General features: G+C 43.2%; 1 protein-coding gene across 1 annotated transcript in view; it reads right to left on the reverse strand.

Moving 5' to 3' along the window:
- LRP1B (LDL receptor related protein 1B) overlaps positions 1–20,416 on the reverse strand; it is a 1,835,733-nt gene that overhangs the window by 200,278 nt on the left and 1,615,039 nt on the right. The window contains exons 63-66 of the mRNA XM_063932605.1: positions 14,137–14,230; positions 9,984–10,100; positions 9,750–9,869; positions 1,221–1,340 (exon numbers count right to left, since the gene is read on the reverse strand). Of these exons, the coding sequence (XP_063788675.1) occupies positions 1,221–1,340; positions 9,750–9,869; positions 9,984–10,100; positions 14,137–14,230 (451 nt within the window). The remainder of the gene's footprint in view (positions 1–1,220; positions 1,341–9,749; positions 9,870–9,983; positions 10,101–14,136; positions 14,231–20,416) is intronic.

Genomic DNA, 20,416 nt, shown 5'->3' on the forward strand with positions numbered 1-20,416 from the left:
AAAAACATCCTGTATTACTGTATTCACATATCTCCTAATGTAAATTTAATAGTTTATACCACCTACATTATAGACATACATGTGTGTATGTATATACTTATCATACACTGAGTTTTTAGAGCTGAGAAACATGAATGTGATTGCACCACATGCTACCCTCCAAATATTAACTGTGACTGCTGCTTTGTTTAATAAGGGCAGCTTGCAATCTGTAGCTATCTGAAAGTAAGCACAAAATGTATATACGTGTGTGTGTGTGTGTGTGTGTGTGTGTGTGTGTGTGTGTGTGTGTTCATGTGTATGTGTGTGCATGCATGTGTCAAGCGTCATCACTATTTATTTTTTTTGTAGTCCGTGTTCAATGTTAGTAGCCATGCAATAAAATTATTCCTTGGGCAACTCTAAAATGACTGATTGTAGAGCACCAGTCGCTAATTATCTCATCCACTACAATTGTTCTTTTTATGCTGCATTTAAAATCAGGTATCAACAAATGGTCTTTATGTTTTCAAAATTAGTAAGATAAGTAAGTGACAAGAGATTACATTTGTCTTCTATATAATGGGATACAAAGGTTAATTTACTGTGCAGCTCTTAATTACCAGCTCAGACCTTTGGCTCTCGTCTAATTGTGGAGCTAGGAGATACGCTCTGCAAAAGTAATGAATTACAGTTACTAGGTTTTTTGTCACAGTAGGTAGCTAATTACTTTAACCAGTTTCACAAAGTGCATAAAACTAGTCACCGCTGAGGCTGAAATAGCTGCTTACAAAGAGGGATAGATCATACATATTTATAAAGCTCTATACAGAATCTTTCATCAACCTGTTCTTAGTCTCTATAATAATTAGATACTGAAGGTAGCTTGTCCACAGGATATGAACAGCCTCTCATGCTGGCCACACATGGAACAATCCCACAGCTTGGCCCCAGGGCCGTTTGCATGTTTCCGCATGCAAGGCACCAGCAAATAAAAAATCATATCCATTGTGAATTTTTAATGTAGTCACTGGCAAAATCATAAACATACATTCAGTACTATCCCGGTTTTTCCACTCACTGTTAAATAAATGAAAAAATGATATTCATTAACGTCTCCTGCTGTTTACAGATCAGAGAACTGAAAAGGGCCGAGGGTGGAATCAAATACGTTGCGGGCAAAAGGTCCTTGTCTAGTGTTCCCTTGTCTGCAAGAAATATGCTCAGTCGTTGATACTCACCACAGTTTGCCTCATCAGATCCATCAGCACAGTCAGAGTCCTCATCACACACCCAGAGTTTAGATATGCAGTGCTTTGTGGTTTTACACTGGAAGTGATCTGGAGAGCAGCTATTTTCAGCTTCAAATAAAAAAAAGAAAAAGCAGCTGAAATCATCCGTTTTAAAAAGTGTACATTTATTACAGAACAGATATACTCAGGTCTCTCATTCAGTGGGTGGAAAATGCAGATATTCTACTAGGTATGCAATGACATATGGGATGATCTCACTGTATATAATAAGAAGGTGGGAAACTGCTGCATGTAGAATATTTAATAGGGTTTGCATTTCTAAATAATTCATATTGTTCGAAGAGCGGAGGCTTTAGTAGGTATATACAGGAACTACAGTAAATTTAAACCTTCTTAGCAGGTACTTAGAGTATTCCAGTCACTGATTAATTGGTCTAATTGCTCTGTTGTTGTTGTTTATTTGTTTTTTTTTTTGCGGGGGGGTGCTAAGTACTCATAGAGATGGGGATTTATCCCAATATTTTTAACTCTGCATTTCAGATGTTCATACCAAATCCAGAACAATCCTTAGACATCTTAAAACTCGTATCACAGACTGACAAATGAAAAAATTCCTCTGACATATCACTTAGACTTTTGATACCAGTTATGAGCAAACACTAACCCGGACATAGGAAAGTAGACAGTGAGGAAGGTCAAAGTGCTCTAGAAAACAGCCTGTATCTCATGAACTCTTGACATTTATTAATAACAGATAAGTAGAATAAATTATCCACTTTGATCCATAACATATTTATAGGAGGGAATCCAATTACCTGCAATGTAATAGCGGGTGTGAGTAAGTGCGGTTGTGCTGCATTACTACCACCAACTTGCAGATTTACTTTGAAAAATGTGTGAATCTGGGGATGGAAGGGGCCATCAGGGTGGAGCAAGTTCTGATGCCATTGTCCACATTTACGCTCTGCTGCAATGGCAACTTGCGCCCTTTGCCATAGTGTTTCTTAAGCCACTTCACAGTATGAACTGAACTGATTGCACTGTTACAATAAGAGATTTTCAATGCATTTACTTTTTGTTCCATTTTATTGTCACTGAATTTGATTGTTCTTTGCACAAAAGAATAACTAAATAATAGTACACCCTGGAGTAGTGTACAAAATATGCATGGAATAGTTACATGCACAATATTATATTGTGTGAATTTTGGTAACAATTAAAAAAAAGGATTTTAATTACCTACCGGTAAATCCTTTTCTCATAGTCCGTAGGGGATACTGGGAATCCATTTAGTAATATGGGGTATAGATGGGTCCACTAGGAGCCATGGGCACTTTAAGAAATTGATAGTGTGCTCTGGTTCTTCCCTTTGATGCCCCTCCTCCCAGACTCAGTCTAGGAAACTGTGCCCGAGGAGACGGACATACTTTGAGAGAAGGACAGGTAAGGAAAGTGGTGAGATTACAAACCAGCACACATAAAACAAGAGGAAAGCCATGCTAACCAAATTTGAAACAGGAACAGCAACAGCTGAACCAAACAACATAACTTAACCAAGTAACAGTGCAAGAAGAGCGAAGCACCGGGCGGGCGCCCAGTATCCTCTACGGACTACGAGAAAAGGACTTACTGGTAGGTAATTAAAATCCTATCTTCTCTTACATCCTATGGGATACTGGGAATCCATTTAGTACCATGGGGAAGTACCAGAGCTCCCAAACTGGGTGGGAGAGTGCTGAAGTTCCTGCAGAACTGATTTACCAAACTGAAGGTCCTCAGAGGCCAAAGTATTGAGCTTGTAAAACTTTGCAAACGTGTTTGAACCAGACAAAGTTGCTGGTCAGCAGAGCTGTAAAGCCTAGACACCCGGGCAGCCACCCAAGAAGAACCCACCGACCAAGTAGGGTGGGCCTGAACAGATTTTGGAACTGGCAAGCCTGCCGTGGAATTAGCATGCTGGATAGTGAGCCTGATCCAGTGTGCAAATGACTGCTTTGAAGCAGGACACCCAATTTTATTGGGATCATAGAGAACGAACAGCTGTGACGAGCTGTTCTTTTTACATACACCTTCAAAGCCCTCACAACATCCAAAGACTTTGAAGTAGCAGAGGTGTTCGTAACAACCGGAACCACAATAGGTTGGTTGATGTGAAACGCAGACACCACCTTAGGAAGAAATTGCTGACGAGTTCTGAACTCAGCTCTATCCTCATGGAAGATTAGGTAGGGGATCCTGTGAGACAACGCCCCTAGCTCCGACACACGTCGCGCTCAAGCCAAAGCCAACAGTGTGATGGTCTTCCATGTAAGGTACTTTACGTCTCAACCTCCTGTAACGGTTAAAACCTGTCCGATTGGAGGAACTGCCGCACCAAATTGAGATCCCAAGGTGCTGTGGGAGGCACAAAGAGAGGTTGGACTTGCAGAACCCCTTTCAAGAACATCTGGACCTCAGAGAGAGAATCCAATTGTTTCTGAAAGAAAATAGACAAGGTCGAAATCTGTAGTTTTATGGAACCTAGATGTAGGCCCACATCCACTCCCGACTGCAGAGAAAGCAGGAAATGTCCCAGCTGATATTCCACTGCAGAATAATGTCTGCTCTCACACCAAGAAACATATTTCTTCCAAATATGGTGGGATGACCTTGTCAGGAATCCCTCTCCTGGCTAGAATAAGCCGTTCAACTTCCATGCCATTAAACGTAGCCGCAGTAAGTCTTGATAGATGAACAGGCCCTGTTGCAGAAGATCCTCACGAAGAGGTAGAGGCCAAGGATTTTCGAGCAGCATCTCAAAAAGATCTGCATACTAGGCCCTTCATGGCCAGTCCGGGGCAATGAGGATTGCTTGAACCTTTTCCCTTTTTATTATTTTTAGAATTCTTGAGATCAGCGGATCAGTGGAGGAAACATGTACACCAGCTGGCAGACCCACAGAGTTGCCAGAGAGTCTACTGCCACTGCATATGGGTCCCTCAACCTGGAACACTGCCGCTTGAGCTTCCTATTGAGTTGAGAGGCCATCATGTCGATGTGTGGATATCCACACTGATGTGTCAACCACTGGAACACCTCCGGGTGAAGCCCCCCCCCCCGGTGCAGGTTGTGTCTGCTGAGGAAGTCTGCTTCCCAGTTGTCTACTCCCAGAATGAAGACCGCTGACAATGCCACTGCGTGTTTTTCCACCCAGAGGAGAATTCTTGACACCTCTGACATTGCAGCTCTGCTTTTTGTTTCCCCCTGTCGGTTTATGTACGTTACTGCCGTCACATTGTCTGACTGGACCTGAATGGCCTGATTCTGAAGAAGAGATGAGGCCTGCAGAAGGGCGTTCTATATAGCCCTGAGCTCCAGGATGTTTATCGGAAGGACGACTTCCTGACTTGACCATCTTCCCTGAAAATGCACCCCAACCTCTGAGTCTTGCATCTGTGGTTAGCAGAATCCAATTCTGAATCCCGAACCTCCGACCCTCGACTAGGTGAGAAGTCTGTATCCACCACAGGAGGGAGATCCTGGCTTTTGGTGACAGACTGATCCTCTGCTGCATGTGAAGATGCAATCTGGACCATTTGTCCAACAGATCCAGCTGGAAGGGCCTCTCATGAAACCTTTCGTACTGAATCGCGTCGTAAGAGGCCACCATTTCCCCCAGAAGGAAAATACACAGATGAACGGAGATCCAGGATGGCTTCAGGACCACCCGAACCATTGCCTTTTTCAAGGGAAGGAACACTTTCTGAGATTTTGTGTCCAGTATCATTCCAGGGAAAGAAAGCCTCTGTGTTGGTTTTAGGTGAGATTTTGGTAGGTTCAGAATCCAGAAATCACCCGTGATCCAGGAGTAGTCTGGTTGAGAGGCCAATGCTGTCCAACAACCGCTCCCGGGACGGTGCCTTTATCAGAAGATCGTTCAGGTACGGATTTATGTTCACTCCCTGTTTGTGGAGTAGAAACATCTTCTCTGACATCACTTTAGTGAACACCCTAGGTGCCGTGGAGAGACCAAATGGCAGGGCCTGAAACTGGTAGTGACAGTCCTGCAGTGTAAACCATAGATAAGCCTGATGAGGCGGTCAGAGTGGAATGTGAAGGTATGCATCCTTGATATACAGAGACACTATGAATTTCCCCTCTTCCAGACCTGAGATCACTGCTGTCAGAGACTCCATCTTGAACTTGAACACTCATAAGTACAGGTTCAACGACATGAGGTTCAGAATCGGTCTTACCGAAGTGTCCGGTTTCGATACTACAAACAAGTTGGAATAGTACCCCTTGTTTTGCAGATGAGGTGGAACTGGAACAATGACCTGATTCTGTACCAGTTTTTGAATGGCGTCCTGTAAAGTTACACTTTCCTCTTGTGAAACTGGTAAACCTGAGTTAATGAATCTGTGAGGAGGGAGCTCCTGGAACTCCAGTCTGTAGCCCTGAGAAATAAGATCTATGACTCTGGAATCCTGGCACGAACTTGTAAGATGTAACTGAAGAATTTTAGCCAGGCTCCCACCTGCCAGTCTTCCAGGCATCGCGGTCCACTGTCATGCTGAAGGTTTTGAGGAAGCAGAGCTTGAGCCCTGTTCCTGTGAACTGGCAGTTGCTGGTTGGTGTGGATTAGCTCTAGGGCGTCTGGTGGCTATAGAAGACCATCTGGGTTTGCCCCTAAACTTGGCAGTCCAAAAGGACTGTAAATTGGTACCTGAGTAGGCATTCCTAGCTGGGAGAGCTGCAGAAGGAAGGTACGTGGACTCACCAACAGTAGCTTTGGAGATCCATTTGTCTAGTTCATCTCCAAATAAGGCCTCGCCTGTGAAAGGTAGGCATTCCACGCCTTTCCTGGAGTCCGCATCTGCAGTCCACTGGCGTAGCCATAGATTACTGCCTGCAGACACTGCCATAGCTGTAGTGTGTGCTTTAAGCAAGCCTATTTCTTTTATGGCTTCCACCATTAAATTTGCAGAGTCCTGTATATGCTGTAGGAACAAGATAACCTCCTCCTAAGGCAAGGTGTCTAACCCTTCAATCAGGTTACCCGACCATTTGTCAATGGCTCTAGTAATCCACTCCAGCAGCTGTATACAAGGATTTGTGCGTAGTCTCAATTTTACGATCAGCCGCATCTTTTAGGGAGGCTGCACCTGGAATAGACAATACAATTTTTCTTGAAAACCTGGATACTGATGCATCATCCACTATTGGTGGATTTTCCCATTTTTCCTATCCTCAGGAGGAAAGGGAAAGGATGATAACAACCCTTTAGGGATTTTAAACTTCCTATCAGGCCTAACCCACGGGTCTTAAAACAGGGTATTAAGTTCCTTTGACACAGGGAAAGTGGCTGAGGATTTATTTTTATATTAAAATAAGATTCCTCACTCTCCTCTGTCACCTTATCAGGGATATTTAGAACGTCTCTGATAGCTTCTATGAGAGCCTCTATTCCCTGCGACAGAGTACCCTCCCCCACCTCTAAGTCCACCTCACTCTACACCATTTCTGACCCCTCATCATCCAAGTCAGACTGCTGGATATGGGCCAAAGTGCATTTTTGCGGACAAATGGCAGGGGACTGAGACGCTGGTTTGGGTACTGAGTCTCTTTTAATAAACTCAGTCATAGATTGTCTTAAGTATTGCGTCTCTTTCTCGGTCCGAGATAACTTAGTAGAGATTGAGGAAATAATTCTCCTAATGGAGTCCAGCAAAGCTGGTTCTGCCCCACTAGCCTGGGAAGGGACACTACATTGAGTACACACTAGTGAACCCCCTGGGGAAGAGGAACACTGTGCCTTAAATGAAACACACTCTTTGCCTGATATAATGTATAGTGACAGCACACACACACATAGGAAAAGTTTAAATGCACAATTAACCTACAAAGAGCCTTTCCAGGGAAACACAGAGGAAGTATGGAACCAGCACACTGTACCCTTAACACTAATGACAAGTTTAGCCTGGTCGCAGACTAAGTACCTAGATTAATAACTTAGTACACTAATAAGCGCCCCCCCCCCCCCCCCTGCTATGACCCCCTGGTAACGCTGAGGTAATCTGGAATCTCTCCGGAAGAGCTGCGCGTCCTGGTCAGTCAGCATCTGTGTCAGCTGCAGAGGGAAAATGGCGCTGGAGAGCTGCTGGATCTGCTCATAATGAAGCCCTGCCCCTTCAATGGAACGCGGTCTTCCTGCTCTTTTTTATACTGGCTGCATGTGTCTAAGTGCATAAAATGGAGACAGACTCCTTTTATGGTTTTGTTGCCAGTCTTGGTACTGTGTCCGCTGTTCAGCGTCAGTGTCCTTACACAACGGGAGATGCAGTCTGCCCCGTTTAGAAGCCATGTGTCTCCGTACCCTCATGCCGCCACAATCGCCGGCGACCTGCTAACAGGGATGCCGGCTTAGTACTCACCACTCTTCTTTCTTCTGGCTCTGTTAGGGGTGGCAGTGTGCTGTGGGAATGTACGCTCGCTGTGGTGGGGCTTGCAAAAAGTTGCCTCAGGAGCTAGTGTCTTGTCATAGGGGAACGGGACCATTAAACCTGAGTGAGGTTGGGCCGTTCCCCCCTAAGTCCCACAAAGCAGGCAGGCTGGTGCCAGCCAGTCCTGCCTGAAAACAACAAACACAGAAAATAAATGCAGAAAACTCTTCAGGAGCTTCCAGAGACGTGACCGGCTCCTCATGGCACATTTTCTAAACTGAGTCTGGTAGGAGGGGTATAGAAGGAGGAGCCAAAGCAACACTATCAATTTCTTAAAGTGCCCATGGCTCTATTGGACCCGTCTATACCCCATGGTACTAAATGGATTCCCAGTATCCCCTAGGACGTAAGAGAAATTGCAAACAATGCTGAAAAAAAAGGTATAAAGGAATTATTTCCACCGACTGTTGTTTCTGCTATTTTGCATCAATATAACAATATAGAGTTAAACATACTAAGGGACATTTTTTTTTTTGATGGGGTAATTCTAAAATCACCATACATTGGATGCAGTTCTCAGCCCCAATTTACTACCATGCAATATAAAAAAAGAAAGAAAGAAAGAAATGGAAAAATTGTTAATATTCAGTAAGCCAGCCTACATAATAGCCATACAGTCAATCAGGAGTAGTCTCTCATCCATGAGAGACCACTCCTGATTGGCTGCTTGGGCGTTAAAGAACAGTAGGCAGTCTTACCTTTATTACTTTTGGCATGAGGAACTCCTTGTGAGCGGTTCACTTTTTTCTGTCCATATGAGTAACATCAGATAAAGAACCACCCCCACCACCCACAACCCACCACTACACCAAACCACCACTCAGAAGAAAAAAAAAACAACAAAAGAAAAATAAGAAAAGAAGAAGATTCCAGGTAAGTATTTATTAGGGATACTAAGATACATAAAAATACGGGGGCAATTGTAAAAGTAAAACTGTGTATACATTGTATTATTTATTATACTATCAGGACACAATTATTGATTCAATTTGTAAGGGCCCCATGTATCAGCCTATGACAAAAAACTCAAATAGAAACATGGTACAGACAAGGATGATAGGCCCCCTTCATCAGTTGTAGGCACCCAGTGCTCCTATGGTAGTTAAGCCCTTGATTGCAACAATATGAGTGTCCATATGCACTGGCGCACATCTGTGTTTGATGCTTTAATACTAGTCATGGACTGTGAGTGAATGCTAGGGCTGGTAGTTCAACAAGGGCTTGAAGTTTGTTTTATACTGTTTTCCTGGTACTGGCCAGTGATGGATAGCAGAAGAACCCTAGTGCTTCTTAGCACTGTATCAGTAATCTCTATGTGTAGGGTCCTCAATTGTTCAATCCCAATACTGAAAGGCACAGGCTGTTAGAGAATGGGAGATGTGGGACGGTCTTTAATTTGTTTTAATTTATTTCTTTTTTGCAGTTGTGACAGGCAAGACTGTTCAAACAAAAAGTGGGCTGAGATATCTCACCTGTCAAAGCATGCCTAAGAACCATGACATTTTTCAGGTAGCTTAATCTGCCGTTTTACAACTGCACATTCATACCATACCATTTGAAAATAGGGATAGGGATTCGAAAACATAATATTGATGTGCAATTTGACCTTTACCAAATTTCACGGTGTGTAAACATTAGATCACAAATAAGTTTATGGTTTAGCAAAACCTCAATTTAGCAAATTTCCCCTTTCTTGATGTAAGAAATGTTTGACTGACAGGTTTCTTGATGATAGATCCCAAACCTGGAATGTAAATGATGTGTACTTTTAAGTCTTGAAATACAAATGCACTCATTTACTGTGTCTGAACCATCTTTCAGGCTATGCATACCATGTGATTTAATGTGATTTCTTTTCCACGGCCTCTGTGTAGCAATAGTAATTCCAGTGTTTATGAAGGTTGTTACATATGTTTGCTGTTGATTTATTGTTCCACAATGTTGAATTATATCACGAGAAAAACATTTTTTATTTAGTTAACTTGATTTCATACACTGTCTTTGCAAATTTGCATAATGATAACAGTTAACTTACGGCAATCGATCTCGTCTTCTTCATCTCCGCAGTCATTCTGGCCGTTGCAACGGAGATTTATTGGGATGCATTTCTGCTTCTTGGTGCATTTGAACTGACCCGACAGGCAGACATATGTGTCTGAAAAGCAATCATGAATACATGAGCAACTTTGATCCATGGAAAATAAATCAGCGCCTGCGTATCTTTTCAAGAGTCTTATTTATCAAGCTTACAAGCTGCATAATCACCTACCACAGTTGAGTTCATCTGAGTTGTCTCCACAATCATTTTCTCCATCACAGATAAAAGCTGGAAGAGCACATAGTCCGCTGCCACACTGAAACCGCCCTGGCTGGCACTTAAATTCAGCTGTAAAAATACAAAATGCAACATCTTTTATGGAAAAGATGACGACACCACCACTTTTATGTTAGAGTTGGCCGAAAAAGGTGCTCTTGTATATCAGTGATATACATACAATCAAATACGTAAGTGCCAAATAAATAGAAACAGGTGCTCTGTATTACATCAGTATGGTGTGGCCAGCCATACACATTTTGAAATATTGAAGAAAAAAAAATGTTGTGCTCCTGCTTCGCGGCCACACACGCTAGCTAGGGGGAGCTAGGTGGGCAGCAGGGGGTGGAGGAAATGGAAGCTGGAGGGTTTGGCGGGTGTGATCGCTCACCCCCGCACATCACGTATAGAGAAAGAGAAGACACTGCTTCTGCAGCTGCCCCTCTCCCCAGCGCAGCACACAGCAGCAATTGACTTTAATAGAAGTCTATTGTGTAGCGTTAACCTGGACAGCAACTTTTCACAGCATTCCTTTCAGGTGGAGTTCTCACTGGACAGTGCTCATACTATTTATTTAACAATCATTTAAAATACAGGTTGAGTATCCCTTATCCAAAGTTAAAAATTCCCGATTTTTAGGTCCAATACTGAGATAATGACATATATATATATTATAAATGTTATATTACATATATATTAATACATAAATATATATTATGTATATAATATATATATGTCATTATCTCAGTAGGGGACACAAACATTGGGAATTTTGAATTTTAGATAAGGGATACTCAACCTGTACAAGAAAATAAATCCAATAGAACAATACCCAATTATGTCAAAGCTATATAGATACAATAGTAAATAATTTGATTGACTTTGTGAATAACAACTTTTAAGCAAACTATTTCTCAGACATTATTTTATGTATAAGGAAATACATCTATATATTTTTTTCCTTTTAAAAACTTACTTTCCATTTGATTTCATTTTAAAGTAATACAAATATTTTATTTTACCTTCTTGACACAGTTGCTAACATCACAATATTTGCATCTGACTGTTAGGAAATAGATTTGGCTATAAAGTGTTACATTTATTTGCAAAGTTTACTGAATATGATGCTTTATGTGATGTAACCATAGCAACCAATCAGAAGTTAGCTTTGTCCACTGTATAGCAAGTCAGTGTGACTAATACTGTTATTTTACTGGGGAAGTACAGTAAGTCCCAATGGCAGGATGATGGGTTTTGGGGTCTCTCACCACTGTTCTGCACATGTTCATGCACACTGCATCAATTTAATGATGAGGGGAAGTAAATAACTAAACCAGAAGGATCACAAAGGGCCGATGGCACCAATTTATAATAAAACCTTACTTAAATACTTATGGGTTATGCAAGTAATCAGACTGTCAGTCAGACCAATTCTTAGTGTTCAATACAATCAGGCACAACTAGAAACATTTCAATGAGGCATTCATTTATTGCAACAATTCAGTGTTACCTAATATGAATGCTACACAGTATCACTGATTGATGTTGACAATTGTATTCTATTATTTATGTGAATGCATCTATAAAATGTGTGTTTGTTTACGGTCTATTGGTTTTGTTATAAATTGGTACCATAGGCGCTTTGTGATCCTTCTAGCACAGTTGGTTACTCCCATTCCTTGTGTACTGTCTACTTTAAACCCTCACAAAGGTTTATTCTAACAGCAAAATTGAATCACAACTGTATATTTCCCATAACTGCTTACAGTTGTTTATGTGTTATTTCTATAGACTGTTCTCTCAGCTGATTTTTCGCGCTCACATTTTCTTGTATTTAGTAACAGGAGAGGCTGGGGGCTGCCCAGCAACAACCAGAGTGCTGGACTCAACCCCAGTGTGAGGAAAGGGGTGTGTGACACCAAAGGTGTGATGTTGGGGGGTATGCGCTGTGCACCTGGCATTCTTACTTAATACACAATTGCAGTCATCTGTTTTGGACTGGTTAATTGATAAGAGCAGTGTTTCAACATCAGTGGCTGCAATCATAAATTAGTTAATTAATTAATATTCTTAGCCCTGCGACTACTGTGCAAGGACACAAATTGCATCCAAATGAAGATGTAAACAGGGCTTGGTGCCTCCTCACATCTCTTTCATTTGCATCATGGAGCTCACTTCTGGGGTCTCCAGTAGGGAAGGTTCAATAAATATGTGAGGATGGCCAAACAAGGCCACGGATCCTGAAAAAGACTGTTCAGCATGACAGGGAAAATCTTTCACAAAACTAACTCTGCTCTGTATGATCCGCCCATTTGGCCTGAATGTTGAATGATCATATCTTTCAAATTTGGCCACATATATGGGAATATATGTATTGTCAAATCTGACAGAGGACAGACATGTCAGCTGGATGGTCGCACCAAGCTGTCACCTTACCCTTAGACATTTGTAGACAAATCAAATATGATATCTAATTGTTTGCAAGTGATTGCAATGCTGCTTATTGTACTATATGCTTTTGTGTTATTATAATAACAGCACATTTTTAGCTACAGCAAAATATAAGGCTTACATTTGTTATACCAATCTTTACTCTTGGCGTGTGGCAACAGTCTCATATTGTAAGTGTATGTAATGTATTCAATTTGCTCTCTGAGCAGATAGTAAAGTGTGAAGTAGACTTTATTCTGGATTATTTGCACATTTTTAAAGAACATCACACTTTAGCAGTAGGTGCTAATTAGTTCAAGAGCATAAGAAGCTTCAATACATGACAGCATTACTGAATATGAAAGGACAGGCTGTAATTGTTTACTGGCTCTCAATTATTTATACACTTTGGAAAGTAAGGCAAGTTTGATTACCTGGTAACATCTAACGTAAACTTACAAACAAAAATAATGAGTCCATCAATAAAAAACAAAACATATACAATAATGTATATGAAAGGTAAAAAGTGTAATTAAATAGAAGTATAATTAAACAAAAAACAAGTGAGAAAACTTTTGGCCAGTCACTAAAGTGCATTGATGAAATGAAGTGTGTCTACTCAAAAAAAGGAAGTTATACATGTGTTTAAGATAAATGTGTACTTCCAAATAATCTCAATCAGACAGTTCTGATTATAGTGCACTGTACCATCATCATAATGTCGGGCTGAGTGGGACAATACAGTCCCAAACTCATCTGCAGAGCAGTGAAGCTGTGGTTGGAGACGACCAGTGAAGTATAAGGAACAACTTAATACACACTCACACAAGGAGTGCTCATATCCACTTCATAACATGGCCCCACCTACTACCCCGATATTCACATACAGTATAAAATGTTGATAGATAATGCAAAATGCATGTGGAAGTGCATAGTAACTATTGTATATAATGCGTGACCACTGAAACTAGTGTTGTGTTGTCCATTGAATGGCTCTTCATCAGTGGTCTCCATCAATGGTGCCATCTGTACTTGCCATTGATGGCAAGAAAACATCAGCAGAAAACCATCAATGATTTGAACTATCGTTGACCATGATTAGTGGGGACACATGACAGCAGTCTCAAAATCAGCAATGTGCAATGGGAAGGTGAGGCTAAGTGAAATGCAATGAAAAAAACATTATCACGTCACCATCCGACATCCACCATTGATGAAGTAGAAACATGAGGCCTTTGCCATCAATGGCAAAACCATCAGCCATTGGTATCAAACGGTCAATAGTCGTGCATTAACCAAAGTAAGCCTTTAACAACATTAAAGCTCATCAGACAAACTGAAACAAAAAAAAGCTGCCATAAATCCCCCTGCAGCGCATATAACAAAACAAATTTGTATGGTCAGTTTTATTTTCATAATATTCTGAGAGCCCTTATATTGTGTAAAAAACATATCCTGATTGCAAAATTGTAATGCCAGTGTGTATGTAGCCTAATGATTGCATTGGTATCTATTAGTGCCATAACCATCTTTGTGTTGAGTGTGCACTTCAGTGACTCTGCAATTAAAAGCAGAACCAAGAAGCCAGGTCACTACTGGTGCAAATGCCAGAGCTTTCAGATGGCCAATCCAGCCATGCTATGTGAGATCTTCCCATCATAAAGAGTGGTGCACTTACGACATTCAGGAGGCTCATCAGACCCATCTCCGCAGTCATCAACGGTGTCACACTTCCACCAGAATGGAATGCATTTATCTGTGTTGCAGCGGAACTGAAACATAATAACATACCATTAATGATCTAAGTAATTTGGTGATGAAGAGCCGTAATTTATTTTTTCAGTACATTTTGACCTGGTTAATATGAGTTTTTTTTATTGTGAGCATGAAACAGTTGAATTATTTGAGTGTTTCAAAGCCTTGATTTCTTTGAAGTTCCTTACAGAACATTTCTCAGTGAATCTAAATGTGACAGACATTCTATAGTTAGCTAAACCTGTTAACAGCTTTGGGAGGCAAATCTGTGACTTTTCTTTGCTAGCTGGAATGAATGTGTCAAAAACACCAAAAACAATCTGTTACGTGCCTCAAATCAAACATGCAACATCTATCGTCGGGAACTCAGTCAGCTGTATTACTTATGTAAATCTGTGCATTATAGGTATGAATTTCTGAAATTCATAGGAAGCAATCAACCACACAGTACTGTACATTTCTAATTTATAGCTGTAATCCAGATGCCCCACATTTCACATGCTGAAGGAAAAGAGCAACAGGGTGTTTCCTATGGAGGAATTTAAGCGCTCAGGTTTCTGTGACTAAACCGAGCCTTCCAAGGTCCCCCACTGTTCCTCCTAAGTTCAGATCAGCAAAAGCTGGACTCCTTAACAACTGTCTCCTCAACTCTGAAATATTTGATAGGATTCACTGCATTTCCTATCAAACCAGACCCATGTTAAATAACTTTTATTTTTTTGAAATCTCTAGTTCCTTAAAATAGACAATATTTTTCTCACATTCATTGATACCGCTGTTACAAATTGGCTAAGTATCACTAAATGTATGAAGCATTATGGGCTGGATGTAATGACGCCCAAGATTGGCGGCCGTGCGGGATTCCGGCCAAAGTCGGATGTATTTTTTTAAAGCGGCAAACACATACAAGGTAAAATCATACCGGCTGAAGTTCGGATGCCGGCTTAACTTGGATCTTTTTTAAAAGGGGAGATCACTGCCCCTTTAAAAAAAAGTCCTAGTACAGCCGGCATCCCACACGGACGCCAAATTTGGGTGTCATTATATCTGGCCCTTTATCTGAGAATGATATTCTAATAAAAATAATTTTGATAATTAATGGGCATGCTGAATAGGCTGCTTGCATAAGCATTGAACAGAGCAGCGGCAGGATGTAATGCCACCCGAGTCCGGTGGCCATGCGGGATGCCGGACGAACTGGTTTTTATAAAGGGGCAATCACTTACAAGGTAAACCTGTGCCTTGTAAGTGATTGTCCCTTAAAAAAAAAATGTTCGAGATTGGCCGGCATTCCACACAGCCGCCGGACTCGGGTGACATTATATCCTACCACTGGTGTCCTGTTTGGCCACGCTCAACTATGGAAAAATAAGAATTTACTCACCGGTAATTCTATTTCTCGTAGTCCGTAGTGGATGCTGGGAACTTCGTAAGGACCATGGGGAATAGACGGGCTCCGCAGGAGACTGGGCACTCTAAAAGAAAGATTAGGTACTATCTGGTGTGCACTGGCTCCTCCCTCTATGCCCCTCCTCCAGACCTCAGTTAGGGAAACTGTGCCCGGAAGAGCTGACACAACAAGGAAAGGATTTGGAATCCAGGGTAAGACTCATACCAGCCACACCAATCACACTGTACAACTTGTGATAACCATACCCAGTTAACAGTATGAACAACAACTGAGCCTCATTTAACGGATGGCTCATAACAATAACCCTTTAGTTAAGCAATAACTATATACATGTATTGCAGAGAGTCCGCACTTGGGACGGGCGCCCAGCATCCACTACGGACTACGAGAAATAGAATTACCGGTGAGTAAATTCTTATTTTCTCTGACGTCCTAGTGGATGCTGGGAACTCCGTAAGGACCATGGGGATTATACCAAAGCTCCCAAACGGGCGGGAAAGTGCGGATGACTCTGCAGCACCGCATGAGCAAACTCAAGGTCCTCCTCAGCCAGGGTATCAAACTTGTAGAACTTAGCAAACGTGTTTTGACCCCGACCAAGTAGCAGCTCGACAAAGCTGTAAAGCCGAGACCCCTTGGGCAGCCGCCCAAGAAGAGCCCACCTTCCTTGTGGAATGGGCTTTCACTGATTTTTGATGCGGCAATCCAGCCGCAGAGTGAACCAGCTGAATCGTGCTATAGATCCAGCGAACAATAGTATGCTTCGAAGCAGGAGCGCCAACCTTGTTGGCTGCATACAGAATAAACAGAGAGTCAGACTTTCTGACTCCCGCCGTTCTGGAAACATAAATTTTCAAAGCCCGGACTACGTTCAGCAACTTGGAATCCTCCAAGTCCCTAGTAGCCGCAGGCACCACAATAGGCTGGTTCAAATGAAACGATGATACCACCCTAGGAAGAAATTGGGGATGAGTCCTCAATTCTGTTCTGTCCATATGGAAGATCAGATAAGGGTTTTTACATGACAAAACCGCCAACTCTGACACACGCCTAGCCGAAGCCAAGGCCAATAGCATGACCAACTTCCACGTGAGATATTTTAGCTCCACGGTCTTAAGTGGCTCAAACCAGTGGGATTTCTGGAAATCCAACACAACGTTAAGATCCCACGGTGCCACCGGTGGCACAAAAGGAGGCTAATATGCAGCACCCCCGGAACAACGTCTGAACTTCAGGCAGTGAAGCCAGTTCTTTTTGAGAGAAAATGTATAGGGCCGAAATCTTGACCTTTATGGATCCTAATTTTAGGCCCATAGTCACTCCTGACTGTAGGAAGTGCAGGAATCGACCCCGCTGGAATTCCTCTGTAGGGCCTTCCCGGCCTCACACCAAGCAACCTATTTTCGCCATATACAGTGAAAAAGTCTTGCTGTCACGTCTTTCCTAGCCTTTACCAGAGTAGGAATAACTGCATCCGGAATGCCCTTTTCCGCTAGGATCCGGCGTTCAACCGCCATGCCATCAAATGCAGCCGCGGTAAGTCTTGGAACAGACAGGGCCCCTGTTGCAACATGTCCTGTCTGAGAGGCAGAAGCCATGGGTCCCCTGAGAGCATTTCTTGCAGCTCCGGGTACCGAGTCCTTCTTGGCCAATTCGGAGCAAAGAATTTTGTTCTCACTCCTCCTTTTATTTACAATTCTCAGCCCTTGGGTATGAGAGGAAGAGGAGGGAATACATAGACCGACTGGAACACCCACTGTGTTACTAGTGCGACCACAGCTATCACCTGAGTGTCCCTTGACCCGGCGTAAAACCTTTTTTAGCTTTTTATTGAGGTGGGACACCATCTAGTCCACCTGAGGCAGTTCCCATCAATTTGCAAACTGCGTGAAGCCTTCTTGATGAAGTCCCCACTTTCCCGGGTGGAGGTCATGCCTGCTGAGGAAGTCTGCTTCCCAGATGTCCACTCCCGGAATGAACACTGCTGACAGTGCGCTTACTTGATTCTCCGCCCAGCGAAGAATTCTGATGGCTTCTACCCTCGCCACCCTGCTCCTTGTGCTGCCTTGGCGGTTTACATGAACCCCTGCGGTCTGACTGGATCAGAACCGGTTGGTCGCGAAGCAGGATCTCCGCTTGACTTAGGGCGTTGTATATGGCCCTTAGTTCCAGGATATTGATGTGAAGGCAAGTCTGTTGACTTGACCACAGACCTTGGAAATTTCTTCCCTGTGTAACTGCCCCCCACCCTCGGAGGCTTGCATCCGTGGTCACCAGGATCCAGTCCTGACTGCCGAATCTGCGGCCCTCGAGAAGGTGAGCACTCTGCAGCCACCACAGGAGAGACACCCTGGCCCTGGGGGATAGGGTGATTAACCGATGCATCTGAAGAGGTGATCCGGACCACTTGTCCAGTAAGTCCCATTGGAAGGTCCACGCATGGAACCTGCCAAAGGGGATGGCCTCGTATGATGCCACCATCCTTCCCAGGACTCGAGTGCAGTGATGCACTGACACCTGTTTTGGTTTTAATAGATTCTTGACCAGTGTCATGAGCTCCTGAGCTCCCTCTATCGGGAGATAAACCCTTTTCTGGTCTGTGTCTAGGATCGTGCCTAGGAGAGGCAGATGAGCTGTAGGAACCAACTGCGACTTTGGAATATATAGAATCCAGCCGTGTTGCCGTTACACTTCCAGAGAAAGTGATACGCTGTTCAGCAACTGCTCTCTTGATCTCGCTTTTATGAAGAGATCGTCCAAGTACGTGATAATAGTGACACCTTGCTTCCGCAGGAGCACAATCATATCCGCCATTACCTTGGTGAATATTCTCGGGGCCGTGGAGAGACCAAACGGCAACATCTGAAATTGGTAATGACAATCCCGTACCGCAATTCTGAGGTACGCCTAATGAGGTGGATAAATGGGGACATGAAGGTATGCATACCTTATGTCCCGATTCACGATAAAGTCTCCCCCTTTTTAGGCTTGCACTGACCGCTCTTAGCAATTCCATCTTGAACTTGAACCTTCTCAGGTATATGTTCAGAGATTTTTAATTCAATATGGGTCTAACCGAACCGTCTGGTTTCGGGATTACAACATGGTCGAATAATAACACCCTCTTGTTGAAGGAGGGGACCCTTGACCACCACCTGTTAAAGATACAATTTGTGCATTGCAGTTAACACTGGCTCCCTCTCTTGGGGGGGAAGCCCGCAGGGCCGTCGGTGAGGGGGAATCTTCTCACAGTCCAGCTTGTATCCCTGAGACACAATATCTATTGCCCAGGGATCTAACAGGGAGTGAACCCACTTGTGGCTGAACTTACGAAGGCGTGTCCCCACCGGGCCTAGCTCTGCCTGTGGAGCTCCAGCGACATTGGTGGATTTTTGTAGGGGCCGGGGAGGACTTCTGTTCCTGGGAACTAGCTGCCTGGCTCTGACAAGAAAGGACGCACCTCAGACTTTCTTGTTTCTTTATTCGAAAGGCTGCATTTAATAATGTCGTGCTTTCTTAGGCTGTGCAGGAATATAAGGCAAACTATCAGAATTACCAGCTATAGCTGTGGAGACCAGGCCCGAGAACCCTTCTCCACACAATCCTCAGCCTTCCATATGCCTCTTAAGTCGGCATCATCTGTCCAATGCATATTCTACAGGACACGTCAAGCAGAGATCGACATAGCTTTGACTCTAGGACCCAGTATACTCATGTCTCTTTGGGCATGCTTTATAACTATATATCTATCACTTAAGACAGCATCTTTAATATATATTTATATCTATATGCATACTAGGGTCTCAATCTCTGCTGATAAGGTACCTGTCCACGCTGCCACAGCGCTATAAACCCATGCCGACACAATCGCCGGTCTGGGTAGTATACTAGAATGTGCATGCTATCTGCAGGATCCCTGAGAATAGCAAGTGCTACCGTCTGTGCAAACAGGACACCCCAGGGGAAGATTCTCAACATATCCTGGCCCTAGTGGGGAAAGGATACAGCCTGAGAATTCTCTTGTGGGAAGCTGCCGTCTCTTGTCTGGAGATTCCCGCTCTTTTTCAGCATACTTCCCCTTAAACATGTGCACTCTCGTGTCAGGGACAGATGAGTCATCAGTGATATGCAAATCATCTATTATTTCAATAATCATATATTGAATACCTTCTAGCCATCTTGGCTGTAACTTTGCATTATCGTAGTCGACAGTGGAGTTAAACTCCATGTCGATACCAGTGTTTGTTATTTTTGGATAGTGAGCATTGAGAGACTCTGAAAGTCTCTTTGACATAGGGACAGACATGGGTAGATTTCCTGTCTGTTCCCTAACCTTTTGTGCAATAAATTCACCTTAGCACTTACATATATCCAAACAGGTGTCGGCGTTGTCTACGGAGACACCCTCTCACACACATATCCGCTCTATCACCTCCTTAGAGGAGCCTTTTACCTCAGACATGTCGACACACGCGTACCGACACACCACACACACAGGGGATGCTCTATTTGAGGACAGTTCCCCCACAAGGCCCTTTGGAGAGACAGAGAGAGAGTATGCCAGCACACACCCCAGCGCTATATAACCCAGGGATTACACTACAACTCAGTGTTTACCCAGTAGCTGCTGTATATACAAATTTTGCGCCTAAATTTATGTGCCCCCCCCCCTCTCTTTTCACCCTTTGTGTACCAGGATACTGCAGGGGAGAGCCTGGGGAGCTTCCTTCCAGCGCAGCTGTGAAGAGAAAATGGCGCTGGTGTGCTGAGGAAGAAGGCCCCGCCCCCTCAG

The sequence above is a fragment of the Pseudophryne corroboree genome, chromosome 7 (assembly GCF_028390025.1).
Source record: "Pseudophryne corroboree isolate aPseCor3 chromosome 7, aPseCor3.hap2, whole genome shotgun sequence".
NCBI lineage: Eukaryota > Metazoa > Chordata > Amphibia > Anura > Myobatrachidae > Pseudophryne > Pseudophryne corroboree.